General features: G+C 41.0%; 1 protein-coding gene across 3 annotated transcripts in view; it reads left to right on the top strand.

Moving 5' to 3' along the window:
- Nucleotides 1-24,753, top strand: part of NEK11 (NIMA related kinase 11) — a 168,175-nt gene that overhangs the window by 127,774 nt on the left and 15,648 nt on the right. For 2 of the 3 annotated variants that reach the window (XR_011855881.1, XM_072153485.1), the window contains exons 13-16: nt 1,233-1,378; nt 4,592-4,652; nt 7,205-7,301; nt 18,989-19,016. Coding sequence is in view for 2 of the 3 variants with exons in the window: in XM_072153485.1 (XP_072009586.1) it covers nt 1,233-1,378; nt 4,592-4,652; nt 7,205-7,301; nt 18,989-19,007 (323 nt within the window). In the remaining variant the exon portion in view is untranslated. The remainder of the gene's footprint in view (nt 1-1,232; nt 1,379-4,591; nt 4,653-7,204; nt 7,302-18,988; nt 19,017-24,753) is intronic. The other variant, XM_072153484.1, reaches the window with a different exon arrangement.

Genomic DNA, 24,753 nt, shown 5'->3' with positions numbered 1-24,753 from the left:
ACAAGATTTGAAATAGGAAAATGTATATATGATGTCATGTTTTTTCGGTTTCTGCAACTTACAGATATCTGTAACAGTGCAGATAGTTCACTAAACGAAATCTGCATCAACTAGAGCTGGCCTCTGGATAATATCATGGCAAGATCTGTTCAATGTTTCGGCTTAGGACATGAGGACAGCTTTCCTTCCTACTTTCAATTGGGCAGTGTTCTGTGTGCATTGAATCAGTACACATCTGAAGTTACCTCTAGTGACCAACATTTGGAAATATTAAAAATAAAAATGCTTGAACGACATAATTAGATTAGGAAAGGGGGAATAATAAGAAAAGGAAAGCAATCGAAAAAAGTTTGATGCTATATTGGGTCCCTGGATTGCTACGCCTGAACCGGGTAGGTTTTTGTTGAACCGCTCTGTCCTTTTAGGATAGATTTATCGAGCATTTATATGAATGGGTACAGTATATGGGCAATGTCCTGATTGGAATGAGTGTTAAATGTTTGTCTGGGGGTGTGGGGCTAACTAGGTTATATATTGTGGAAGGAACAACTGATTGAAGAAAACTGTCAGCCTGAGCGGAAACTCTGCCTCCCTATACGACCAAAGTACTGAATTGTACCAGGGAATGGGGGAGGGAATTGAGGAAAAAGGGAATCTGTCCTGTTTTTGTTCTTAGTGTTGTACATGGAAAAAGTGTTGATGAATGTTAATAAAAAAGAACTGATTTAAAAAAATAAATAAATAAAAATGCTAAAATTTCTAAATATTATTTGAACAGTGAAACTAGAAATAATTAATTTCCTGATTTATGGAGTATTAATAAACTGAAATTGACATGAATAGAAAAACATATTTTTGATGGCACATTTCTCTTTATAACTTTATAATTTCACTACTTGTATCCACTGCTTACATATATTGCTAAACAACCTACCACCCCCCAAAAAATCTGTTTCTTCTCCAATGTTCCCTAGTGTGCCTTTTCCTATATTGACTTTGTGATGCTGCTGTACCATACTTACTGTTGTATATGATGTATGAGTCTGACCACCTGCAGTAACAGTACAAGCACAGTGTTCCCCTGAGTGATCATTTTAAGAATTGTCTTTTAGTATTTAGTCTGAATGAAATTGGCAGTGCATGAATCCACATATGCTGCAAAACATCTGTTAGACGTCATAATCAAGATGGAAGTTTATACTACACAAATAACATGTATTCTTATATTGAAGATATTCCAGAAGATCCACAAGTAGCAGAAGAGTATTATGAAGATGGCTTTGACTCTTGCTCAGAAGAGAGTGAAACAGATTCTATAGAAGAAGAAGAAGAAGACTATGATGAAGAAACACAGATAACTGAAAAGACCTACCAACAGGTATGAGAACAGTTTTACACCTAAATGTAGAGTTCTGCGTCTCCAATCTCCGGATGCATTCAGTGGCAGAGATTCATCAACCTGGAGTAATTTCATGAATAGTTAATATTAGCATGATGATATGGTATTATCTGAAATGCCATGTGCCACATTTATTGAGGGTTTTAGACATTTTTGGACAGTTTTACGACTACCATATTTTTCTAGTCCAGTGCTATCAGCTGCCTTAAACTGTGCACAATTCTGCCACCTGCTGGTCATTCATCCTTATAATCAGGTGCGCCTTATAATCCGGTGCGCCTTATATATGAACCTAGGCGTTTTAGCAGGCATTTATTGATTGTGCGCCTAATAATCTGGAAAATATGGTAGTCTGAAAAAGCGTCCTGGTCTTAGGAAAAGGTGCCAGAAAATTCAAGCGTCAGCAACTAAAGACTACTTCGGAAACATCACCCAGCATGATTTATCTGGTACAGAATATTACTGGTCTATTCACTAAAACTTTTCAGATATCTCTTTCAGTGTTTTTCTTTTAACAAAAGCGGTAAATAATATAAAAAAAATTACATTGAGATAATGCTCATGACTTGCAGAATAAAGCACTACATGGGGCCTATTGAAATCGATAGTTGTATGAAGCAATGGGTGATACTATGACCCAGAAATAAGGTACATCATGTAAAAATGTTCTTAGGTAGAAAACCCTATAAATGGCACTTCTGCAGCCACATGGAGTGGGAAGCTACATTATTAATTGAATTTAGGTGATGATGGATAGTCTTAGACCGATATGATGTTCTATGTCATATTAATGTACTTTAGACTACTAAATATTAAAAATCCTTTCCTATTTCTCCTGCCAAATGATTGGACTCCTGCAGCAGAGCCTATTTTACCCTCCATATGGTAACCTTAAAAGTGGCTACGTATGAATGGCCTTAGTCCAGGTGCTGCTAACAATAATAAAATCATGCTAGAAAATAGGTCAAACTGTACAACCGTGAAGAGATATTGTCATAGAAATGTGCTTACATACGCTTACATTTTTGACTTTGCTCATCTAAAAGCTGCGTCTTGTCAATTCTGTTGTGATAATTGTGGCTGCTGACTGTATGATATAAGCTGAAATAGACTGGCAGATGAATGGTGTCACCAAGGATGCTGTAAAGTGTGTACTGGGCTGTCTGCCTTAAGAGGAAAGTCTTGACCATGACCTATTTATGTCCACAAAATATATTGTTTGTGCTAAAGGGGAATGATGAGATGAAATAGAGATGTTTGTCAGACAAACTGAGGAATCCAGTGGACTAACCAAATACCGTGCTGAGAAAACTTAGGAACCCTGTCCACATGACATCTGCTACAGCATATTTGTCACAGTGGTTTAGGTAAGATAATAGTAGACACAAAAAAAGTACTTAATCAATAACCGGTTTTTACAATTATAAAAGATGAAAATATTAACTATATTGCATATGATTACATTCATTTTAATATCTTGTTACACTAAAAATATTTTTTCAAAATGAGTAATTTAGCCAAAATATTATTTGGCTGGAGTTTATCTTACAAAATATACCTGTTCTGACTTAACTATAGCTTCAGAACAAACCTCGGAAACCTATCTTGTTTGTAGCCACGGACTTAGTCTGCATATTTTATTGGAAGTTGCTTTCTATCACAGTGGAGAACCAGAAATAAAAATGTAAAAGGAATAATTAAAGAAAATCTACTATCAAAATCCATCCAAGGGCAGTTACTCATAGATCCAGGTTCTATGACTCTGGTGATCTTCTTATATTTGTTAAACATGACCTCTGTCCTTCTAAAATCAACTTTTAAAATCATGCTAATGAGACAACAAGGCTATGAGCTTTATTCGAGCCCTCCATTCTCTAGCTGCACAGGCTGTTACATTCTTCCTGAGACAGGAAGTGCAGGGCGGTGGGTGAGACTGAGAAGAGCTGAAGCAGTGTGAGAACAGCCTGTAAAGCCAGAACACAGAGGGCTTCTGTAACACGACCAAAGCCCTTCAGACTCATTAGCATAATTCACAAAGTTGCTTTTATAGAAAGCAGACCATGAATAACAAATATAAGACAAAGTTTCCCTGGTTTATCATGCTTGATTTTGATGATAGATAATGGCACGTTGTTTGTGGCCTGCGTGTCATGGATGTGTTCCGTAGAAAATGACTTCCCAGGCGTCAAACAAGGGCAGGAATAGGACCTGCTCCAAAGTTTGCGGCTCAGGCCATCAACTCACACACAGGCGCTGTATAAACATCGGCTCATACACGGCTGTGTACATGTATACTTATAATGCAGAAGTTTTTTCAGCTTTCTAACACTTTGGTTTCCCCACATGCAGATGATAAGCTGACAGGCTAAGCGCCATTCACATGTTACCATGCAGTTACATAGTTAATAAAAGGAGCCTTTCCAGAAGTGGCGTAACTAGAAGCTGATGGGCCCCAGTGCAAAGTCTGTGCTGGGCCCCCGACTATAATGTATGGTTTATAGTAATAGTCTTCTCATAAGTGAAGGGGCACCTCTTTGGTCCTGATGTGACCGCAACCTCTGCACCCCCTCAAGTTACACCCCTGCTTTCCAGGGAAATTCATCCAGCTCAGAACTACTTGCCTTGACATTGCAGCTACCTGCACCCTTCATTGGGCATCCTTAGCTTATAAATCTATATTCTGCCAGTTCCCTCTATCAGTAGCTGCAAACACCCAGGAAAACTGTATATCATGAATCAATATTTATAAAACAGAGCCACATTTACTAATGAACTGAATAATTACATTTTAAAGGGGTGAGTGATCAGGTGAGAATTATTGATGACCTATCATTAGGATAGTTCATCAATCTAATATTTGCAGGGGTCCCCTTGTTAAGCTATTAGCTTGAAGGGTATCCAAGTGGCACTTCTCTAAGCTGGCCACCACACCGAGAGTGGAGTTGTACTTTCAGCTTTATTATCTGTGTTGTGCCTGACCACATTAATGGTGGTGTACGCTTTGTCTAGTCAGCAGAGAGGTTTGGCGTAAACAATTAGTATTATGCATGGTCTCTATGATCTCTAAGTTCATTCTTAGAAACGTACAGAACATACTGTACATATGAAACTAATACAGTCTGTTATCCAATGAAAACTCAATTTAGTGCTTTTCCCCCCTGATCTATTGGTTTTTTTGTATCCATGTTCCAGGATACTGATGTGAAGGATATGATGCTTCATCTGGAGAAAGTCCTGGCTTCCAGTTGTTTGGGTAAGACAGCTTACATTGTAGATGTTATCATGTATATTGTCAGTACACTGAACCATCGTTCCTGGAATCAAGATAAGGATCAGAATGTCATGAAAGTTTATAAAAATTGTGAGTGAGAATAACAGTAGACGCACAATACTAATATTCTAGGCCATAGCATTTTCTCCACTTCAGTTCATCTAATTTATTATATAAGATAAAAGATGTACTCAGAAAATGTAATACAAATTAAGTTAGAAGGAATTACTTGGGAGATTCCAAGGTAAGTGCTGGTGGCACAAATGGGAAAATGAGATGAAATCTATAATAAAATACTTATAATCTAATAATGGCAATTTATCGGAATCATGTACTTTGTAGTAGTCCTATAAAGTTTTAATGCATTTGTGGTCAGAGATGACTGTGTTAAGCACTTATATACTGATTTCCCAGTGTGAAATATAACTATGATAAACCCTAACAAAAAGCACTCAAGTATCCACTGTTACACAAACCGTTGGGTTATGTTTCTTTAGATTTGGCACATTATCCAAAACTGCACAGCAGATAGTTGTTAACCAACACACCCTATAAAAAAAATATGTGGAATTGTTCAGGATAATAAGGGCGTCCATAAATAAAAAAGTAGAATGGGTGTCCAAACAATACCTAGAATAAAGAGGCAATGGCAAGTGGTATGTGTACCACCTACTTCCAACTGCTGAATTATTTACTTACTATAGACCCCACCAATCACAAGAAGGAACTGATTGTATTGATTCTTATGGCTGCCAACCCTTCCTATGCTGTAGTGGTCTAGAGATCCACCTGCTAAAGCACAATGGTTTGAGAAGGCAGATGAGCAGTGCACGTATAAAAGGTTTTTGAAATGGTTGTCTCTCCTTTTGCACTGTTGTCCTCACTTTGGTTTGAGTTTGCTCTTAAATCTTAAATAAAATGAGAACTCACATTGCTCCCACATTGATGTCAGACAGGCCGCAAAAAAGTGTATCTGTGCACGTGACCTCAGCGTATAGTCTTTAAACTAAGCTACACTTGTAGTAGTGTTCGTCCTCACCTTAAACAACATTTACTCTTTTAAAACTTTAACATTATGGGAGTGTTCAAAATTGCTAAGCACAGCGCTCAACTATTTCCAGCACTCCCATTCAATGTCAATGGTGGACACATGAGCAGTCTATGTGAAGGTCATTGCAAACATCTGCAATACCCCTGCCAATGTATAGGCAAAGGGGTAGTTGCGAATAGGGCCCTCTATCTGTCTCTCCCTAGCAGGTGAGCCTGTGCAACTCGCCTAAGGGATAGTGCAGTACCTCTGAGGAAATTAGCAGCTGTAAATCCTGCCTGAATAGGCAATGGTTAATTGGGTGTGAGTTCCAACCAATTGTGTTTCACCATGTACACTGGAGTGCGATTGGAGAGTTAGCCACCATCAGACCAGGATAATAAAATCAGGTCTTTACCACCAGCTCTCCCAAGAGATCAGATCCTCTTGCCAGCATACAGAGTGAAGAGAGAGACAGTGCCAGTCCACCATCAGGGCTAACACTTAGCTAATGCCAGGACCAGAGTCTGGAGAATCAGAGCTGCAGCTTCCACAACTGGACACAGCTCCATCCCAGTCTGCATCTTCTACCAGGCTGGTGCCACATTCCTGAGGACCATTCTCCATGACCACACCAGTAACCTGCATCTGTTCTGAGACCGTTCAATAAAAAAAACGTTTGTTATTTTGCACAACGTTGCCTGGATACGGCTGTCACCACCACGGGCTCCCTATCCATCACCCAGGGACATATCTGACAGACACTTAGGGGTTGCCAGTACATCAGCCTCTCCCTCCATATTTCTTGTACACACCACCTGCAGGAGACCTGCCTCGCTGTTGGTCAGCCCTCTGGTCCCCATACCAAGCACCATGACAGCGTGCCCAAAGCCGCAATAGCCAGCCACTCCGGCTGCACATCCCTTGTATGGGCCTGTTATATAATAGTAATTTGGCAGTATGGAGGCTCAGTGGTTAGCCCTGTTGCCTATAACACTGCCTGATGAATACATTTGCATGTCGTGTGTTGTGGTTTATATGTATTTTTCCCTAATACACTTATTGCCCTTCTATAAAATTGCCCCCATCATGCAATAATCGAGCCTCTTTGATGTGAGAGCCAGGGCAGTTTTTGTGCCTTCTTTGATTCTATTTTCCTAACAAACATCTGCCTGGCACTGGTAGATAACATTCAGTCGAGGACTTTCCCATGTTTGTTTTGCCCAGTGTTTATTTCGGTTGCCTACGGGACATATGTTACTACCATATGTGCTGCTTTTTGTTTCTGTCCTATTTCCTTGTGCTGACACATTCCCATATTGATGAATGTATACCAAGTAGTAGAATTCCTGAATCTCTAAATGTATCGCACGTTGCCTCTGCTCTGTTTTATGTAACGCTCTAACAAGGCAATTTCTCATTATATTTTCTGTTAGGCTCCCAGTGTTCCATAATGCCATTAAAATGAACATTGAATTGCATTGTCTCTCTACTCATTGATTTGTAGATACTCAGACTGCCACCAAAGTGTCTCCTTCAATTCCCAGGCCATCAAGTGATATCAACGACACTATGGCACAGACTAAGCTGAAGCGCATGAGAGAGTAAGTGCTATTACCATTTTGCAGGGATAATTGGAAAACCAAGGTGTTTGTGAGACTGAATGCTTTGAGGCTTATTTTCTGTTGTGTGCAAGACAAGTTACTGTAGTCTATTCCAATTTACTCCTGAATATCTTGTACAATACAAAGTAAAACGTTCAGGCTGCCGGAGTCATATGTGGCTAGATGATGAAAGGTATGTTTTGCCGTCAAACAATAATTGCTGTGCAATTTTCCATCAACATTTTACAAGGTAAGTAAGTACATGTTCATGAATTTCTTTACGATAATACATTTGCTTTATTGGTCATCTGCCATGTTCCAATGATATTAGAATATTTTCCGTTATGTGAAGATTCATGATATAAAGAAAAATATATATCTTCTTCTTCTGAAAATAGAATGGGAAAATAAAGTGGCAGTGCACAAGTACTTTAGAAACAATAATGCAATAAAATATGTAAAGAGGGTATCTCCATTAAAGGGGTATTCCCACAAAGGCAATATTCTTAAATATACTCAGGATAACAAAATAACACATTATTTAATTCAATGTTATTAGCAAAAATACAGCATTTCACAGATATAATTACAACCTGTCTCTATCAATCTTGGTGTTTATATTTTGGTTGTCCGTGGATACGACCATAAACTCCTGACTATGGTTGGGCAGATTCCTCTGGCATGAATAGCTTCTCTGGTACTGCAGGGGAAGGGGAGGAGGCAGAGAGCCTTATAGACAGAGGGACTATCTGATCAGCAGCAACTTGCACAGGAGCTGCAAACTCTGCAGATAAGCCATGGTCTTGATCTGAGCTGAGAGGGAAGCACAGCAGAACTATGTGTCAGATATTAGTAAAATGTTCAGAATCTAAATGAAAGTATAGCTAAACCCACACTGCTGAATCTTATACTGACCAGACAGTTATAGGAGTAAAACAGCAATAAAACTGACTAAAATTGCAAAGTAAGGGGTTAAATCTTTATTGTGTAAACATCACTAGGGGATTAAAATTTAAAAACTTTCTTTCATGGGCAAACATCTGTCCATTCACTTTTTTAAAGTGTCCCCTTATTGAGACATTTAATATATAAAGCTGAGAGTATGTGTGTATGTATGTATGTATGTATGTATGTATGTATGTATGTATGTATGTATGCATGTATATATTCATGTAAAGGAATCTGTACTGTCAAATTAACCAAATTTTGCACAACCACTCTCTGTGAAATTTTCACTTTGCGTTTTCCAAAATATACTTATTAACCACCATCTACAGAAGCCATTGTCTACTGCTGTGGCAGTTAGAAGCTGAGCTGTGATTGGTTTCTATTTTGTCACAGGTCATTCATATGAGCTCTGAGCTGTGATTGGTTACTACAGGCAATGCGTATAAGATGCTTATGTGGGGGAGATTTAACAGAAATGTCTGAGGTAAAACTGGTCCAGTTGCCCATGGAAAACAATCAGAGCTCAATTGTACTTTTATAAACAGCTGTGGGAAAATGAAACTTGAGTTCTGATTGGTTGCCATGGACAACTAAAACAGAGACAGTCAGAGAGAGACACAGGGACAGTCAAAGAGAGAGACACAGAGACTGTCAAAGAGAGAGACACACAGAGACTGTCAAAGAGAGAGACACATAGAGACATTCAAAGAGAGAGACACCTACAGAGACAGCTGGAGAAAGAGACACATACAGAGACACAGTCAGAAAGATAGATACATAAAAAATATTTTTTTGTCAACCCAATCTATTTTGTTATTGCTAAGAGCAGTTATTGACTAACCCGGGCACTGCCGGGAGCTACAGCTAGTTATATAATATTAGCCAGAATACAGAACTGCTTCCACCATGGTCGACCCATGAATCAAAAACCTGTTTCACAAGCTGGCCACAGGGCTGATGATGGGACATAAGCCCTTTTATTTTATTGTATTTAATGACCAATAAAAATAGAAATAATCTTTATTACATTGTTGTTAAAATACATAAAGAGCTAGTAAAATAAAAAGACAAAAGTGCACAATTTCATTAAAATATATATTGTATACATACAAAAATGCTTCATGTTTCTCTCAATTTTCGATAAGCAAAAAGCAGAAACCAAATGGAAATGTGTGATCTTCCTCCTGTTGCTTTCCCAGAGCTGCTGCAGCATTTGTACTGTGCTGCCAACCACCTGCTGCAGTACAAATGTTGACAATATCCTCATAACTAAGTGCTTCAGTCTGCCCCCACATGACCCCTATTTTGTACTTGATCTGCCTTTATTAAAATGATATCGACTTTCCCTTCTTCCACAATGACCTGTGGCCACAGCCTTCCGTCACGGCGAAATTAGGGTCATAATTAATTCAACAGACTGAAGGCTTAAACAGGCATATTATTACATTTCTTGCTTTGCAGAGATGTAGGAGCAATATCTCAATGTAGTAGTGTAATGTAATTAAATCACTGCACATATTTCAGATTTCAATAGCTTCTTATCATTTCTCTGCCCCGGAGTGTTGTTTTGTTAACTAAAAGCTACAAACAGCATGCAAATGACTGGATTGTTTATGATGCCAATAACTGTACAGAGCGATAAATGTGAGTGAAGTATCCGAGCTGAGGTTATTACACCGCATACAGCACACATAAATAATATACGTGATACTGTCTGAGCAGAAGTCTAGCGCTGGTCACATTTTCTTAAACCTCTTTAAACGTCACCATAATAAACAAATGGAAGTTGATAGCAGAATCTGTTTCTTTCCATGGCCATGTGTTATCATTTACCCCTTACACATTAGTATAACAGCGGCAGCAAATACAGATAAATGTCTGCCGGCGCAATTGATCACTACGAAGGGTTTTAATTCAGAATGATGAACGTATAAAATAAAAAAAATTAGAGTACAAGTATTATACAAATATACAGAACATGTACAGGTAGTCCCCGGGTTACATACAAGATAGGTTCGGTAGGTTTGTTCTTAAGTTGAGTTTGTATGTAAGTCGGAACTGTATGCTTTGTTATTGTAACCCCAGTCAAAATTTTTTTGGTCTCTGTGACAATAAATCTTAATTACAGGCACCATTGATAACTGTTACAGCTGGTTATTGTAGCCTAGGACTAAAGTACAGTAAATTACCAATATCCAGAGGTCCGTTTGTAGGGGACCGCCTGTATATGCATATAATTAAGGATAGAAATATGATAATAATAAAAATCTCTAGGAATTCATATTATATCATACAATATGAAGATAGGCTCCAGCCCCCTTATAAAAGTTATTGGGGAATATGTATTGAGAAACCAGTTATCAGTGATATTATATGAATACAAAAAGCCTACAGTAGACGGGAGTGGTCGGCGAGGGGTGCGTAATGGGGCAGGTAACGGGTTGGGCCGAGGACACCGACTAAACTTGCAGGAGCTATAGCCAAAGCCAGTTGCCCAGTCCAGATCTTATGGCCACTTTCATTCCCTGCATTTGTTAACACATGCTTACATGTTCTCAGTTCTTCAGCTCTTTCCTCAGTAGCTTGCAATAGCAGACTGCCTTTTCTTATGTCATTATATACTTCAAATGCTTAAAAATTGTTATCCCCTTTGTACAGACAGTAAGTAGACAGTGATTGGGAGTGAGAATGAAAAGTAGCGCCTCACACAGAATGGAGAATTACGGTGCATGCTCGACCTACCACTTCACTCAGTTCTCATGATCAGATAGTATCACCCTTTCCTGAGGATGGGAGATATGAACCAAGCATAGTACAACTCCTTTCAGCCCTACATGCAAAATTATATCCATGTATGTCAGAGAACACAATGATGGGTGCCACCATAGCCTTTCTGTTTAGACCTGCCAAAGGCAGCACGGTGACTCAGTGGTTAGCACTACAGCCTTGCAGCGCTGGGTGCTGGGTTCAAGTCCCATCCAGGTCAACATCTTCAAAGGATGTATGTATGTTGTCTCCGTGTTTGCGTGGGTTTCCTCCGGGTCCTCCGGTTTCCTCCCACACTCCAAAACATACTGGTAGGTTGTTAACCCCTTAACGCTCTGCGCCGTAGCTTTACGGCGCAGAGGTATAAGGGATGTATGAAGAGGGCTCACGGGCTGAGTCCTCTTCATACAAAGGTGGGGGTTTTTGCATAATGCATAAAACCCCCACCGCTAATAACCGCGGTCGGTGCTAGCACCGATCGCGGCTATTAACCCCCCCCGTTGCCGCCGGCAAAGCCGCCGGCGGCATTAAAAAGACGGCGGCGCGCGGGCGCCGGCATCTTTTTTTCGATCGGCACGGCCCCGAACGTCATCGGGGGGCGGCGATTGGTTGCCATGGTAGCCTCGTGTCTTCTTTTGACACGAGGCTATCTGGCAGCTGCAGATTCGTTACAATGAGCCAGTGGCTCATTGTAATGAATGTGCTGCAAAAATGCCATATATTGCAATACAGAAGTATTGCAGTATATGGTAGCAGCGATCTGACCATCTAGGGTTAATGTACCCTAGATGGTCTAAAAGATAGTGAAAAAAAAAAGAAAAAAAAAAGTTTAAAAAATAAAAAAATTTTATAAAATATTAAAAATTAAAATCACCCCCCTTTCCCTAGAACTGATATAAAACATAATAAACAGTAAAAATCACTAACATATTAGGTATCGCCGCGTCCCAAAATGCCCGATCTATCAAAATATAAAAACGGTTACGGCCGGCGGTGACCTCCGAAGCGGGAAATGGCGCCCAAATGTCCGAAATGCGACTTTTACACCTTTTTACATAACATAAAAAATTAAATAAAAAATGATCAAATTGTCGCACAGACCTCAAAATGGTAGCAATGAAAACGTCGCTTCATTTCGCAAAAAATTACTCCTCACACATCTCCGTGCGCCAAAGTATGAAAAAGTTATTAGCGTCAGAAGATGGCAAAAATTTTTTTTTCTTTTTTGTACACATTCGTTTAATTTTTGAAAATGTATTAAAACACAATAAAACCTATATAAATTTGGTATCACCGCGATCGCACCGAACCAAAGAATAAAGTAGGCGTGTTATTTGGAGCGAAGAGTGAAAGTCGTAAAAACTGAGCCCACAAGAACGTGATGCACGTGCGTTTTTTTTTCAATTTTTCCACATTTGGAATTTTTTTTCAGCTTCGCAGTACACGGCATGTTAAAATAAATAACATTACGGGAAAGTAAAATTTGTTACGCACAAAATAAGCCCTCACACAGGTCTGTACACAGAAAAATGAAAAAGTTATGGATTTTTGAAGTTGGAGAGCGAGAAATGAGCCTAAAAACCCTCCGTCCTTAAGGGGTTGAACACCAGAATTTAGCTTACTACGCAGATAGATACCTTACCATATCCAAGATAACTACATATATACATTACCATAACCAAGATTACTATACAGATACATGCCCAGAACCAAGATTCCTACATAGATACGTTCTCAGAACAAAGATAACAACATAGATACATTACCAGACCCCCCCCCCCCCACTGACAAAAGGCATGTGAAAAGTCCCCTTCCACCACTGACAATAGACAAATCCCCCTCCCCCACTGACAACACACAAGTGTCATGTCCAATCATTGGGATATGTTATTCCTTCAGGTGACCTCTCTGCTGTGCACTGCTGAGTAATACTGTAACTCCAGAACAATCTACATGAGAGAGAAGTGGTTTCTGTGACTCCCAAGACCCCTCTTCTGATGGGGCCCGTGACTGGAGTCACAGTACAACAGCACAACATCTACTCCCAGGACTCCCTAGAACAATGTATGAACCACAGCAGCCCAACATCTACTCCCAGACCTCCCTAGAGCAACCCTAGAGCAGTGCATGAACCACAGCAGCCCAACATCTACTCCCAGGACTCCCTAGAACAATGCATGAACCACAGCATCCCAACATCTACTCCCAGGACTCCCTAGAGCAGTGCATAAACCACAGCATCCCAACATCTACTCCCAGGACTCCCTAGAGCAGTGCATGAACCACAGCAGCCCAACATCTACTCCCAGGACTCCCTAGAGCAGTGCATGAACCACAGCAGCCCAACATCTACTCCCAGGACTCCCTAGAGCAATGTGTGAACCACAGCAGCCTAATATCTACTCCCAGGACTCCCTAGAGCAATGTGTGAACCACAGCAGCCTAATATCTACTCCCAGGACTCCCTAGAGCAATGTGTGAACCACAGCAGCGCAACATCTATACCCAAGACTCCCTAGAACAATTAATGAACTGCAGTAGCCAAACATCTACTCACAACGATGCTAGTGTATTCACTTAGTACAAAAAAGCCAAAAATTACTTTATCCTAGAATCGTACCAATCTCAGGTTCCTAGTATGAAAAAAGTATCCATGTTCTAATGCATCATGCAACTCTATAAGTAAAAAACCTGTTTGTCTCTTTTCTTCCCCGAAGTGGTTACAGTGAATTTTTTAAGCTGAGTTGTTATTAGACAGTACATATGTCAGCTAACATGGATATATCTTGTGTTAAGAAATATACATATTAAATATATCTACAGAGACATGAAGCTGCTCCTCCTATGGATTCCTCTGCACAAAGAGTCTGCAAAGAGTGTATAAAACAATGAAGGAATAAAACACATTAAGAAATATGTTTTAGCTCATGATAGATACAAGCTATAATAAAAGGCCTTTAAATTTTGAATATGGTTTAGTGTAGACATGTTGAGATATTGGTCTCGTTCTGTCATACAGTGCTTTGGAGGATATGAACCCATTACCACACCTTTGAAAGTAAGAACGTAAGCAGTATTGATCAATCACAAGGCCAGCAAGGTCTTTAAAGTGTCTGAAAAATCATTAGATCATTCCTGTGGCTTGTTTAATAGTGACGGCACTAGGCTACACACCGCAGCCTCAGAATGTGGGGAGTTTGAGTGGTTTATTGATACTGTCAAACAAAGGAAAATAGTTCTACAATTAGTTGCTGAGAAGATTGCAAGGTAAAGAATAATGACAAAATCTTGTGTGGTTGCCTAGTGAAGAAGGCTATGGCCAACGATCACACATCTGCCTGCTGATTTCTAGAAATCCTTCCACTTGTCTATTAATCTTATTTAGTGGTTTTGCAGTTGGGTTTCTTATTCATAGCTTGTTTCCAGTTTAACAAGCCTTATGTAAGAAAATGTAACAGGACGCGCATACTAGAAAGATGAAACATCCCCAAGTTTTCTGAACTGGCACATACGACACAGTACACTTTACTTCTTTAATATCAGCAATTAGTTGCAAAAGAGACATTTTAGAACTGAAGAGGATTCAATTAGAACACAGAATTTAGTCATATTTGTAATGTACCATAAAACCATTGTGCCAGTACAAATCATTGAACATATATTATTTTATATATTTTTTTTCTATTTTATTTATAGAGAACCTGCCAGGGCAATTTGGGGCACTAAACCACTAACAGGCCCTTACGGACCGGTGGTTTAGTGTCCCAAATCTCCCTACACCAAGTCCCTCTTCAGCCGCTACCTAAGAAAACAAACCTTTATATTTACCTTTATACTTACCTAGAGATTCGGAACCTTCTCTTGTGCTCCCACTGCAGTGATCAGCTGTAAGGTGTTTGTGATGAAGTTTTATAGATAATCCTTGTTTCCATGACAGCACAAAATTTTGAAAATCCAATCGCCACAGGGACAAACAAATGTTTTTCTTTTCAAGAATTACAATTATAAAATATATATAATATAGCAGTTAAAATATAAAATAGAATATAACATTTCCAACTTATACAGCAGTTATATAGCAGTTCCAACTTAAACAAAAATTCAACTTAAGTACAAACCTAAAGAACCTATTGTGTATCGTAACCCGGGGTACTAAATATTTATATTGTATCAATGTATCAATAAAGCACAATAGCTGAAGGGGCTGTAAAATTAATAAACCTTATATACTGACCTCTCTTCACTCTCCTGCTCAGCCACAGTGTGGCCAGTCACTACCATGTGGCTCTCATGGTCACAGCCGCGGACCTGCTACCACCTGACTCATGTAGCAGGCACACGACAGTTGTTGGGACGGCACTGCTGGAGTCTGTATATAAAGAGGGTCCGGCAGTGACGGACTGCACAGAGACTTAACAACAGCATAAGAGTGAGGAGATTATAAGAAATGTATTATTTATACAATCTCCCCCCTCACCAGCCATATATAATTTTTTCATTCCCAGACAACCCCTTTAACCCCTTTGTGTCTAAGCCATTTTAGACCTTTTAGGACCAGGCCTGATTTTTTTCCCCTGTGTCATTATAGGAGGTTCTAACTTTGTGACGCTTTAACATATCCAGGGGATTTTGAGATTGTTTTACCGTCACACATTGTAATTCAAAGTGATAGAAACATTTTGATGATATCTTTTGTGTTTAGTTATGAAAAAAAATTAAATTTGGCAAAAATTTCTAAAAATTATTCATTTTCAAAGTTCAAAATTTTCTGCTTTTCATGCAGATAGTCATAGCACCCAATTAACTTCATAACTAACATTTCCCGAATGTCTGCTTTATATCGGCATAGGGTTTTATGCATCCTCTCTCTTTTCTAGGTTGTTAGGAGGTTCAGAATTTTTGGTGCAATTTTTCACATTTTTATGAAAATCGCCAAAACCCTTATTACCCTTAACTGGCTTTTAGAGGCCTAAACAGCAGTAAAACATGCCATTTTAGAAACTACACCCCTCGATGTGTAAAAAATCTACTTTAAGAAGTGTGTTAACCCTTTAGATGCTTCACAGGGGTTAAAACAAAATGGAGGTGTAATTTACAAGCTGTAATTTTTTTTAGACAATATATTAATTTTGGTCAAAAATTAAACCGTCACAAAGTATTAAATGACAAAAAACTTCGCAAAGTTTGATACCCAATTTCTCCCGAGTATGAGGCTGCCCCATATGTGGTGGTGACTGCTGTACGGCCGCACGGCCAAGTATAGAACGGAAGGAGGCGCCATTCGGAGCAGATCTGCAATGTCACATTTTACAGGCTATAAAATGTTTATTTTTTTGTAATTTGGACATATGGGGGATTATTTTTTTGTGGATGAGATCCACCTTTCAGGTACATCATTTACAGGGGGCTCAATAGCTAATAATCAGATTTTATTAACTCTTTCTTGCTGGTGGTTAAAAGAATCATTAATTCTTGTTTATGGTTTTTAGCATTTTTTTCCCCGGACATTCACTGTACCATAAAAATAATGTGTTATCTTTATTCTATGGGTCATCACGATTACAGCGATACCCCATTTATATGGCTTTTTTATGGGTAACTTGTTTTGCAGAATATAGAACTCATTTTGTGAGAAATTTGCTTGTTTTTGTATCGCCAAGTAACAATGGGCAGAACATTTATTATTTTTTTGTTTACAGAGCTGGTTTAGAGATTATTTTTTGCAGGACAAGCTGTAATTTTTCTTGTTTCATGTGGGGGTAAATTTTACTTTTTGATCACTTTTTATGTGCTTTTTATGCGGTCAGATGTGAAAATGTTGAGTGGTTTTTTTGTGTTTTTTTTTCACGGCGTTCACCGTACGGTTTCAGTGGGTTGTTACGGATGTTGTGATACCCAATATGTTGTGGTTTTCACTTTTTTTTATCTTTTATTGTTTTTTAATAATTTTTTTTTAGTTGCACTTTTTTTTACTGTTTTATTTTGTCCCAGGGTGGGACATGAACAGGTGATCATTTGATCACTTGTTCATTGTAATATACTGCAATACTAATGTATTGCAGCATATTACATAGTCATCCTATGCATTCTGCATAGGTTGACAGCTGCACTGTTAGATCGTGCACAGTTCAGGTCCTAACAGGCCGCTACTATAGGCAGCCTTGGGGTCCTTATCGGAACTCAGGGTTGCCATGGTAATGATCGGCACCTCCGTGCCCTGCATGGAGGGTGCCGATCGTCGCGCCTATGCACCATAGACACCGCGGTCACTATGACCGCGGCGTCTATAGGGTTAAACAGTCGGGATCGCGAGCCCGGGCGATCGCCATGACGTGATTCTACGTCAAGGTGCGGGATCGACCCACATCCTATGACGTAGAATCACGTCAAGGTGCGGAAAGGGGTTAATTAAAAAACAATAAAACTAAATTTAAGTAAAATTGAAAAGAAAGCTCCACCCTAACGATTCTTGGCATCAGCTGTTTCACATACATTGTTCTTTAGTCAGGGATTATTTCCTACTTGTATTTGATGTGAACCATGTGCCTTAGTAGTCTTTTACTTCTCAGAATCAGAATTTAATGAAACGAAACCATAGCAGCATAACTAATGCATTTTTGTCTTCCTATTGTAATAACCTCCTTGTGTTTCATTCACATGGTTAATCTTATTCAGGTTGTTATCATGTCACTCAGGCCTCGCCATTCAGTCCATGTTAATTAGTTTCTTTCTGACTGTCGGATTGACAAAAATTGTGAAAATAAAAGAAAATCAAAGTTATGCAAATGATTTGTTTTCCTTTGGTTTCCTGCTGCACAAATGTCACAAAATTACATTTTATGATATCTAAATGTGTTACGTAGTCATTTTGGTGTGTTGTCACAGTTTACATTGCAAAGGCTGAAATTACTGGAAACATTTAGTTTATTGAATACGTCCTACAATTAATATATTTTTTTATTGCAGCCACATGTTTTTTAATTTTGTGAAAAATCGTGAATATCAAAAAGAATTTATCATATGGAAAAACAATCTAGATAAAATCAAGTTTTAGTAGAAAATAATCTGTTGCTTGAAAGCAGATAACACAGGATGCACTGCTGACAATAGGTGATAGACAAAGGTTAATAATAATAATAATAATTCTTTATTTATATAATGCACGCAGAGTACGCAGCGTTGCACAAAGCATGGCAAATCGGTCCCTGTCCCTAATGGGGCTCACAATCTAATCAACCTACCAGTATGTTTTGGAGTGTGGGAGGAAACCGGAGGACCCGGTGGAAACCCATGCAAACATGGAGAGAACATACAAATTCTTTGCAGATGTTGACCCTGGGACCCTGGGGGTGCAAGGCTGTAATGCCATAGGAGTTAGTAAATTAGGCACTGATTTATTGCGTTGGCTGATTTGACTACTTTTTGTTCATATAAGTATGAAATATAATTTCTGTTGGATGTACTAAATATGTGCATCCTCTATATAGGACAGCACTATATGATCGCACATGGACTCTGACTGCATATATCCTCTTATAAATGGCTCTTATACACTTTTTTTTATTCCAACCCCAGTCCCTATATTTTTTTTTTATGTTTGCATTAAAAAAAAAATAGAAGTTTTTTACTTTACCACTACTGTATTTGCATCTGACCTACTATACACAAAACAGGTACGTAAAATTACCTGCTTTTTCAACTATTCCCTAAAGGTCTTTAAAGAAGGGCAAAACATATTTTATCCTGGTTCTATAAAGACATTTTAAGACTCCAGGTATATTTGACCTATATCCTATTCCCTTTAGGGATCCCTAAAAGATATGCATGTTGTATTTTTATGCTAATGTATGTAAAATAAAGCAGGAAGGAATTGTTAATGGAAATAAAATGGGCTTGATGATAACATTCATTTTCTTTGTTACCCTATTTTTCCATCATTTACTTTACATACCCTTTTATGTTTTCTCACACAGATATAATGGAAATTGTTAATGCTGAAATGTGAGTATAAGAGATATTCTAGAACACTGCACAGCTTATTAGGAACTGTAAAATAGACCAAGCAAGGAAGTGTGATCAGTTTAAGTATGGCCTACTTTTCCTTGACAGCTTCCATTACTTAAACAGGGATACCAGTTTGTCTGCAGAATTAATATACAGGCTTTGAGTGCAAATATCAGCTTTCCTCATAGCTTCCACTCTATGACTTAAATTAGTTTGGCTTCTGTCATTTGATTTTTATTTCCATTTAGTTATATTTTGATGTACAAAAGTAAATGCTGATAGTAAGTTTAGACCTAAGGGAATACTTTTTTTTTGTGCAGTAGACTCCATTCACGTGTTCATATGAACAAACAGGAGCCAATGAGCCATAAGCTGGGTGTAGAGGGTAGGGATGAGCACCCCTCATAGGATAAGGTAAATTAGAGGTTAAAGAGAACCAAACATGAAAATTAACCTATCCAAAATAAATACTTAATTAAAAACCTATAATTAAAAAAACCTAAACTTTTATGCACCTCACCTGATGTTAGTCCATTGACACTAAGTGAGTCCAGTGAGGTCCTCCATATTCAGTGGTTACTGCATTGCCCTGCCTCCTTGTTCCTGATTGACAGCTCTCACTGCCACATAACATGCTGCTATTTGGAACATTGAGAGAGAGCTCTGTTACATCATTGGCCACTTAATGTCATGTGACCAGGGTGATGTAATCTAGGGTCCTGAAATCACAGCATGCCTCCATGGAGGATGAGGAGGAGTAGAAGTGCACGGAGACATGCTGTGACCACGCCATATACTACCATGTGCACAGTTGCACACATTGGTTAGACATGGATTTATGGGGATGTAAGGTAAACCTGTCAGTTAGTTAATAGGGCTGCATGAGAACCTGTCACTAGCTAGTATTTGTGAAAATGTGGTGACAGGTTCCATTTAAGGAAAGAAGAGGTGAGAAAAGTCATATTTTCATGACTTTGGGGAAGTATTTTTTTAGGTACAGGGGTGAGATTTCACATAAAAGAGGGAATGCTAAAAAGGACATTTCATACCCTACCTGTGGGGATTAGTAGTTTTATGGTGTAAAACTGGTGTAAGACAGGTTCCCTTTAAGGTGTGAAAAAGTCCTGGCACATTCCAAGGAATTGCAACGCAACTCTTTGTCCCTTTGGCCCATTTCTTTTTTACTAGCCTATAAATTGAAGTTGGTAGGGGACAAGGCGGATCTGTACATCTAAGTTCTGTAAATCGAAATTCATCTTAGCAATTCAGGCATGTTGCAGCCAAGAAAATAAGTTCTGACAAGTGCTCCCCATTCTCTTGCTTCCGTGTGTCCTTCTTCCAATATGTCACTCACAAAATAGAGTAGTTCACACTTCTCCAGCACAAATTCCTGAATCCTCCTTTAGGAATATACCGCTATTCAGACCAACACTCCTGCATTTCTCCTGTGACCTTCTCCATTTGCAACATTTGTTGCGGTGGATCGCTAGAAGAAATTCACCCGCAGATAGTGTAGTACAGTTTAACACTCAGGATTTATTTAGATTAAAAACATACTCTCAAAAGATGCGCATGTAAAACTCCAACATGGGACGCCAGCTTCACGCTCTCACCCGACCCTGGATTTCGCTCCTTTATGGCTTCTTCCGGGGAGTTGCCGTACAGGACGAAACCCAAGGTCGGGTGAGAACGTGTAGCTGGCATCCCAGTTTTACATACGCATTTTTATTGCTATTTTGTGAGTATGTTTGTAATCTAAGTAAATCCTGAGTGTTAAACTGTATTACGCTATCTGCGGGTGAATTTCTTCTAGCGATCCACCGCAACATATGGTGCAAATGGAGGAGGTCACAGGAAAAACGCAGGAGTGTTGGTCTGAATAGCGGTATATCTCTATCAGAGGATTTAGGAATTTGTGCTGGAGGAGTGTGAACTACTCTATTTTGTGAGTGACATATTGGAAGAAGGACACACGGAAGCAAGAGAATGGGGAGCTCCGGTCAGAACTTATTTTCCATGTTATACAATTTGGGTTTACTGGATTAACCCTTGACTGTTTGTAGCTCTGCAAGAGAGGTGTGCAGCACGTAGCTGTTATTGCTGTATATTTTTGTATGTTGTAGCCCAGTGTGCCGATTATTCAGACTGGTGCACAATGTGCCAGTCTCAATATATTAGTGCCAGGACCATAATACCTGCCCATTTTTCCAGAAATCTATACTACCTGCTTTCCTTATTTAAAAGTTAGGGAGTTCCTCTAGGCTGGAGTCTAGATGTCACCATGTTCTACAAAGATGTATATCTATGTATATATATATATATTGTCAGGCTTAGAGGTTGTGGATCCTCTGGACCAATGCGGACGATGGCACAAGCCACTACCTGGGACCGGAGTCTAAGTCGCACCCGATTTTCACCAGAGCCCGCTGCAAAGCGGGTTGGACTTGCTGCGGCGTGGTACCACCAGGTCGTTCCACAGGCGTGACTTGTCTGCAGTGGCAGCCAAGGTCGAGGGACATAAACGGCAGGCAAACTCGTAGTCGGGAACAGACAGAAGGTCAGGACAGGCAGCACAGGATCGGAGTCAGAGTCGTAGCAACAGGTCAGGGCAGGCGGCAAAGGAGCGAAGTCAGAAACGGAACCAGGGTCACAACGGGAAATCTCAATAACAGCACAAGGCATCAAATACAGCTTTCTCTAGGGCACCAGGCACAAAGATCCGGCAAGGGTAACAGGAAGAGGCAGGGTTAAAAAGATTAAGGGGGAAAGGCCAGCGCCAATTAGTGCCGCGCTGGCCCTTTAAATTTGCAGAAGCTGCCGCGCGCGCGCCCTAGGTGTCGGGGGCGCGCGCACACAGCCGAGGAGGACGGAGCAGCAGCAGCAGCCGAAGCAGACGCGCCAGGAGCCGGGGCACGTAAGTGGCGCTTGCGGTGCGCTGGCGGGGGACAGAAGGCACGGGTGAGCCCGTGACCCGCGACATGGTTCGGGGGACCACCCGTGACAGTACCCCCCCCCCCCCTTCGGTCTCCCCCTTCTCCTGGGCTGAAGGAATCTCTGCAGGAGGTCCTGGTCCAGGATATTGTCCTCGGGCTCCCAGGATCTCTCCTCCGGCCCGAACCCCTTCCAGTCAACCAAGAAGAACCGCTTATCCCTCACCGTCTTAGTATCAAGGATCTCCTTTACCTCATAGATGTCAGAGGAGTCGGCCACAGGAGCAGGAGGAGACAGCTGTCGGAAAAGCGGTTCAAGATGACAGGCTTGAGCAGGGAGACATGGAAGGAGTTCGGAATGCGCATGGTGGGAGGAAGGTGCAGCTAGGAGACTGGTTTGATGCGATGCATCACCTCGAAGGGACCCAGGAAGCGAGGACCAAGCTTGTAGCCGGGAATCTTAAGCCGGACGTATTTGGCAGACAGCCAGACCTTGTCACCAGAAGAAAAGATGGGAGGAGGCCTGCGTCTTTTATCGGCTTGGAACTTTGTTCGAATTGAAGCCTGTTGTAAGGAAAGGCGGGTCTTCTCCCAGATGGTCTTCAGGTCCTGTACCACCTCCTCAACAGCAGGAACATCCGACGACATGGGCAGAGGTAGAGGATGGAGTCCATAATTAACAAAAAATGGAGCGGAGCCCGCGGATGCAGAGTCCAAGGAGTTGTAGGAGAACTCCGCCCAAGGTAACAGAGTGGACCAATCGTCCTGACGGGCAGAAACAAAATGGTGTAGATAACAGCCCAAGGTCTGGTTAACTCTCTCCACCAGCCCATTAGACTGGGGATGATAGGCGGAAGAGAAGTCCAATTTCACCTGTAGTTGGTTGCAGAGAGAACACCAAAATTTCGAGACAAACTGAACCCCATGGTCAGAGACGATGTGTTGTGGAAGTCCATGGAGTCGAAAGATGTGGCGGAAGAACTGGTTGGCAAGACATGGAGCAGTTGGCAAACCTGGCAGAGGGATAAAATGGGCCATTTTAGAGAAACGGTCAGTCACCACCCAGATGATGGTATTGCCTGAAGAAGACGGTAGATCCGTGATGAAATCCATAGCAATATGAGTCCACGGACAGCTGGGTATCGGCAACGGCAGAAGAAGACCAGCAGGCTTAAGACGTGATGGCTTATTCCGGCACAGGAAGCACAAGGAGCCACAAAATCCTGAACATCCTTGGCCAGGTCTGGCCACCAATAGAATCGGGTAATGAGGGCGATATACGCTGCACCCCAGAATGCCCAGCCACACGAGAGCAATGTCCCCAAGACAGAATTCTCCTTCGTAGTGCAGGTCCTACGTATGTCTTGCCAGAAGGTAATAGACGAAGATCCATGGGCGCGGCCAGTACAAGTCGGTCAGGAGAGATGACATGACGAGGAGCCGGTTCTTCCCCAATGACATCCGGGGCACGAGAAAAAGGGCGTCAGCCTTGATGTTCTTCTCGGCCAGACGTAAATGAATGAGAAAATCGAACCGGGCAAAGAAGAGCGACCAGCGAGCTTGACGTGGATTGAGTCACTGAGCAGTCTGGAGATAGAGGAGGTTTTTGTGCTCCGTATAAATGCTGACCGGAAACCGAGCTCCTTCCACAAGATAACGCCACTCTTCCAAGGCAAGCTTAATCGCCAACAATTCTCGATCTCCTATACTGTAATTTCTCTCTGCGGAGGAAAAAAGACTTGGAGAAGAATCCACAGGTGACTGTGCGGCCTTTGGGACCCTTCTGTGTGAGTACTGCTCCGGCCCCTACCGAGGAGGCATCCACTTCCAGATGAAAAGGTTTTTCAGTGTCGGGACGCACCAAGACTGGAGCCGAGGCAAACTTAGATTTCAAGTTCATAGAGGCTTCTTAAGCTGCCGCAGGCCAGAGTCGGGGGTTGGCACCCTTCTTGGTAAGTGCCACAATCGGAGACACCAGAGAGGAGAAGTGTGGGATGAACTGGCGGTAATAATTTGCAAAGCCCAGAAATCGCTGTATAGAGTGCAGTCCCACTGGGCGGGGCCACTGGAGAACTGCAGACAACTTGGCAGGATCCATACGGAGGCCTTTGTCCAAGATGATATAACCGAGAAATGGAATACTCCGCTGATGGAATTGACACTTCTCGAGTTTGGCATAGAGACGATTGGCCCTTAATCGAGTACTTGTCGTACTTGGACTTGGTGGGTCTCAAGGTCCGGAGAAAATATCAGGATATCATCCAATAGACCACCACACAGACATAAAGCAAGTCTCTAAAGATGTCATTCACGAACTCCTGGAAGACGGCTAGTGCATTACAGAGTCCGAACGGCATCACCAGGTACTCAAAGTCTCCATCGCGGGTATTAAAAGCAGTCTTCCATTCATCTCCTTGGCGGATACGAATGAGGTTGTAAGCCCCTTCGAAGATCCAATTTAGAGAATATCTTGGCTCCACGAAGACGGTCAAACAGCTCGGTGACCAATGGCAACGGATAGCGGTTCTTAACTGTGATTTTGTTAAGACCGTGATAGTCTATGCATGGACAGAGTGACCCGTCCTTCTTGGTCACAAAGAAAAAAACCTGCACCAGCCGGAGAAGAGGACTTGCGTATAAATCCCTTCTGCAGGTTTTAGTGGATATACTCCGACATGGCTGTGGTCTCTGGTGTAGAGAGAGCGGGTACACTCGGCCCCGTAGGGACGGTGATGTGGCAACGTCTTGGCTTGCTTCTTCGAGAAGACGTCACAAAAGTCCTTATAACATGCGGGACCCTCCAG

Source organism: Engystomops pustulosus, chromosome 5 (assembly GCF_040894005.1).
Source record: "Engystomops pustulosus chromosome 5, aEngPut4.maternal, whole genome shotgun sequence".
NCBI classification, from domain to species: Eukaryota; Metazoa; Chordata; class Amphibia; order Anura; family Leptodactylidae; genus Engystomops; species Engystomops pustulosus.
This window is presented reverse-complemented; position numbering and strand designations above follow the sequence as displayed.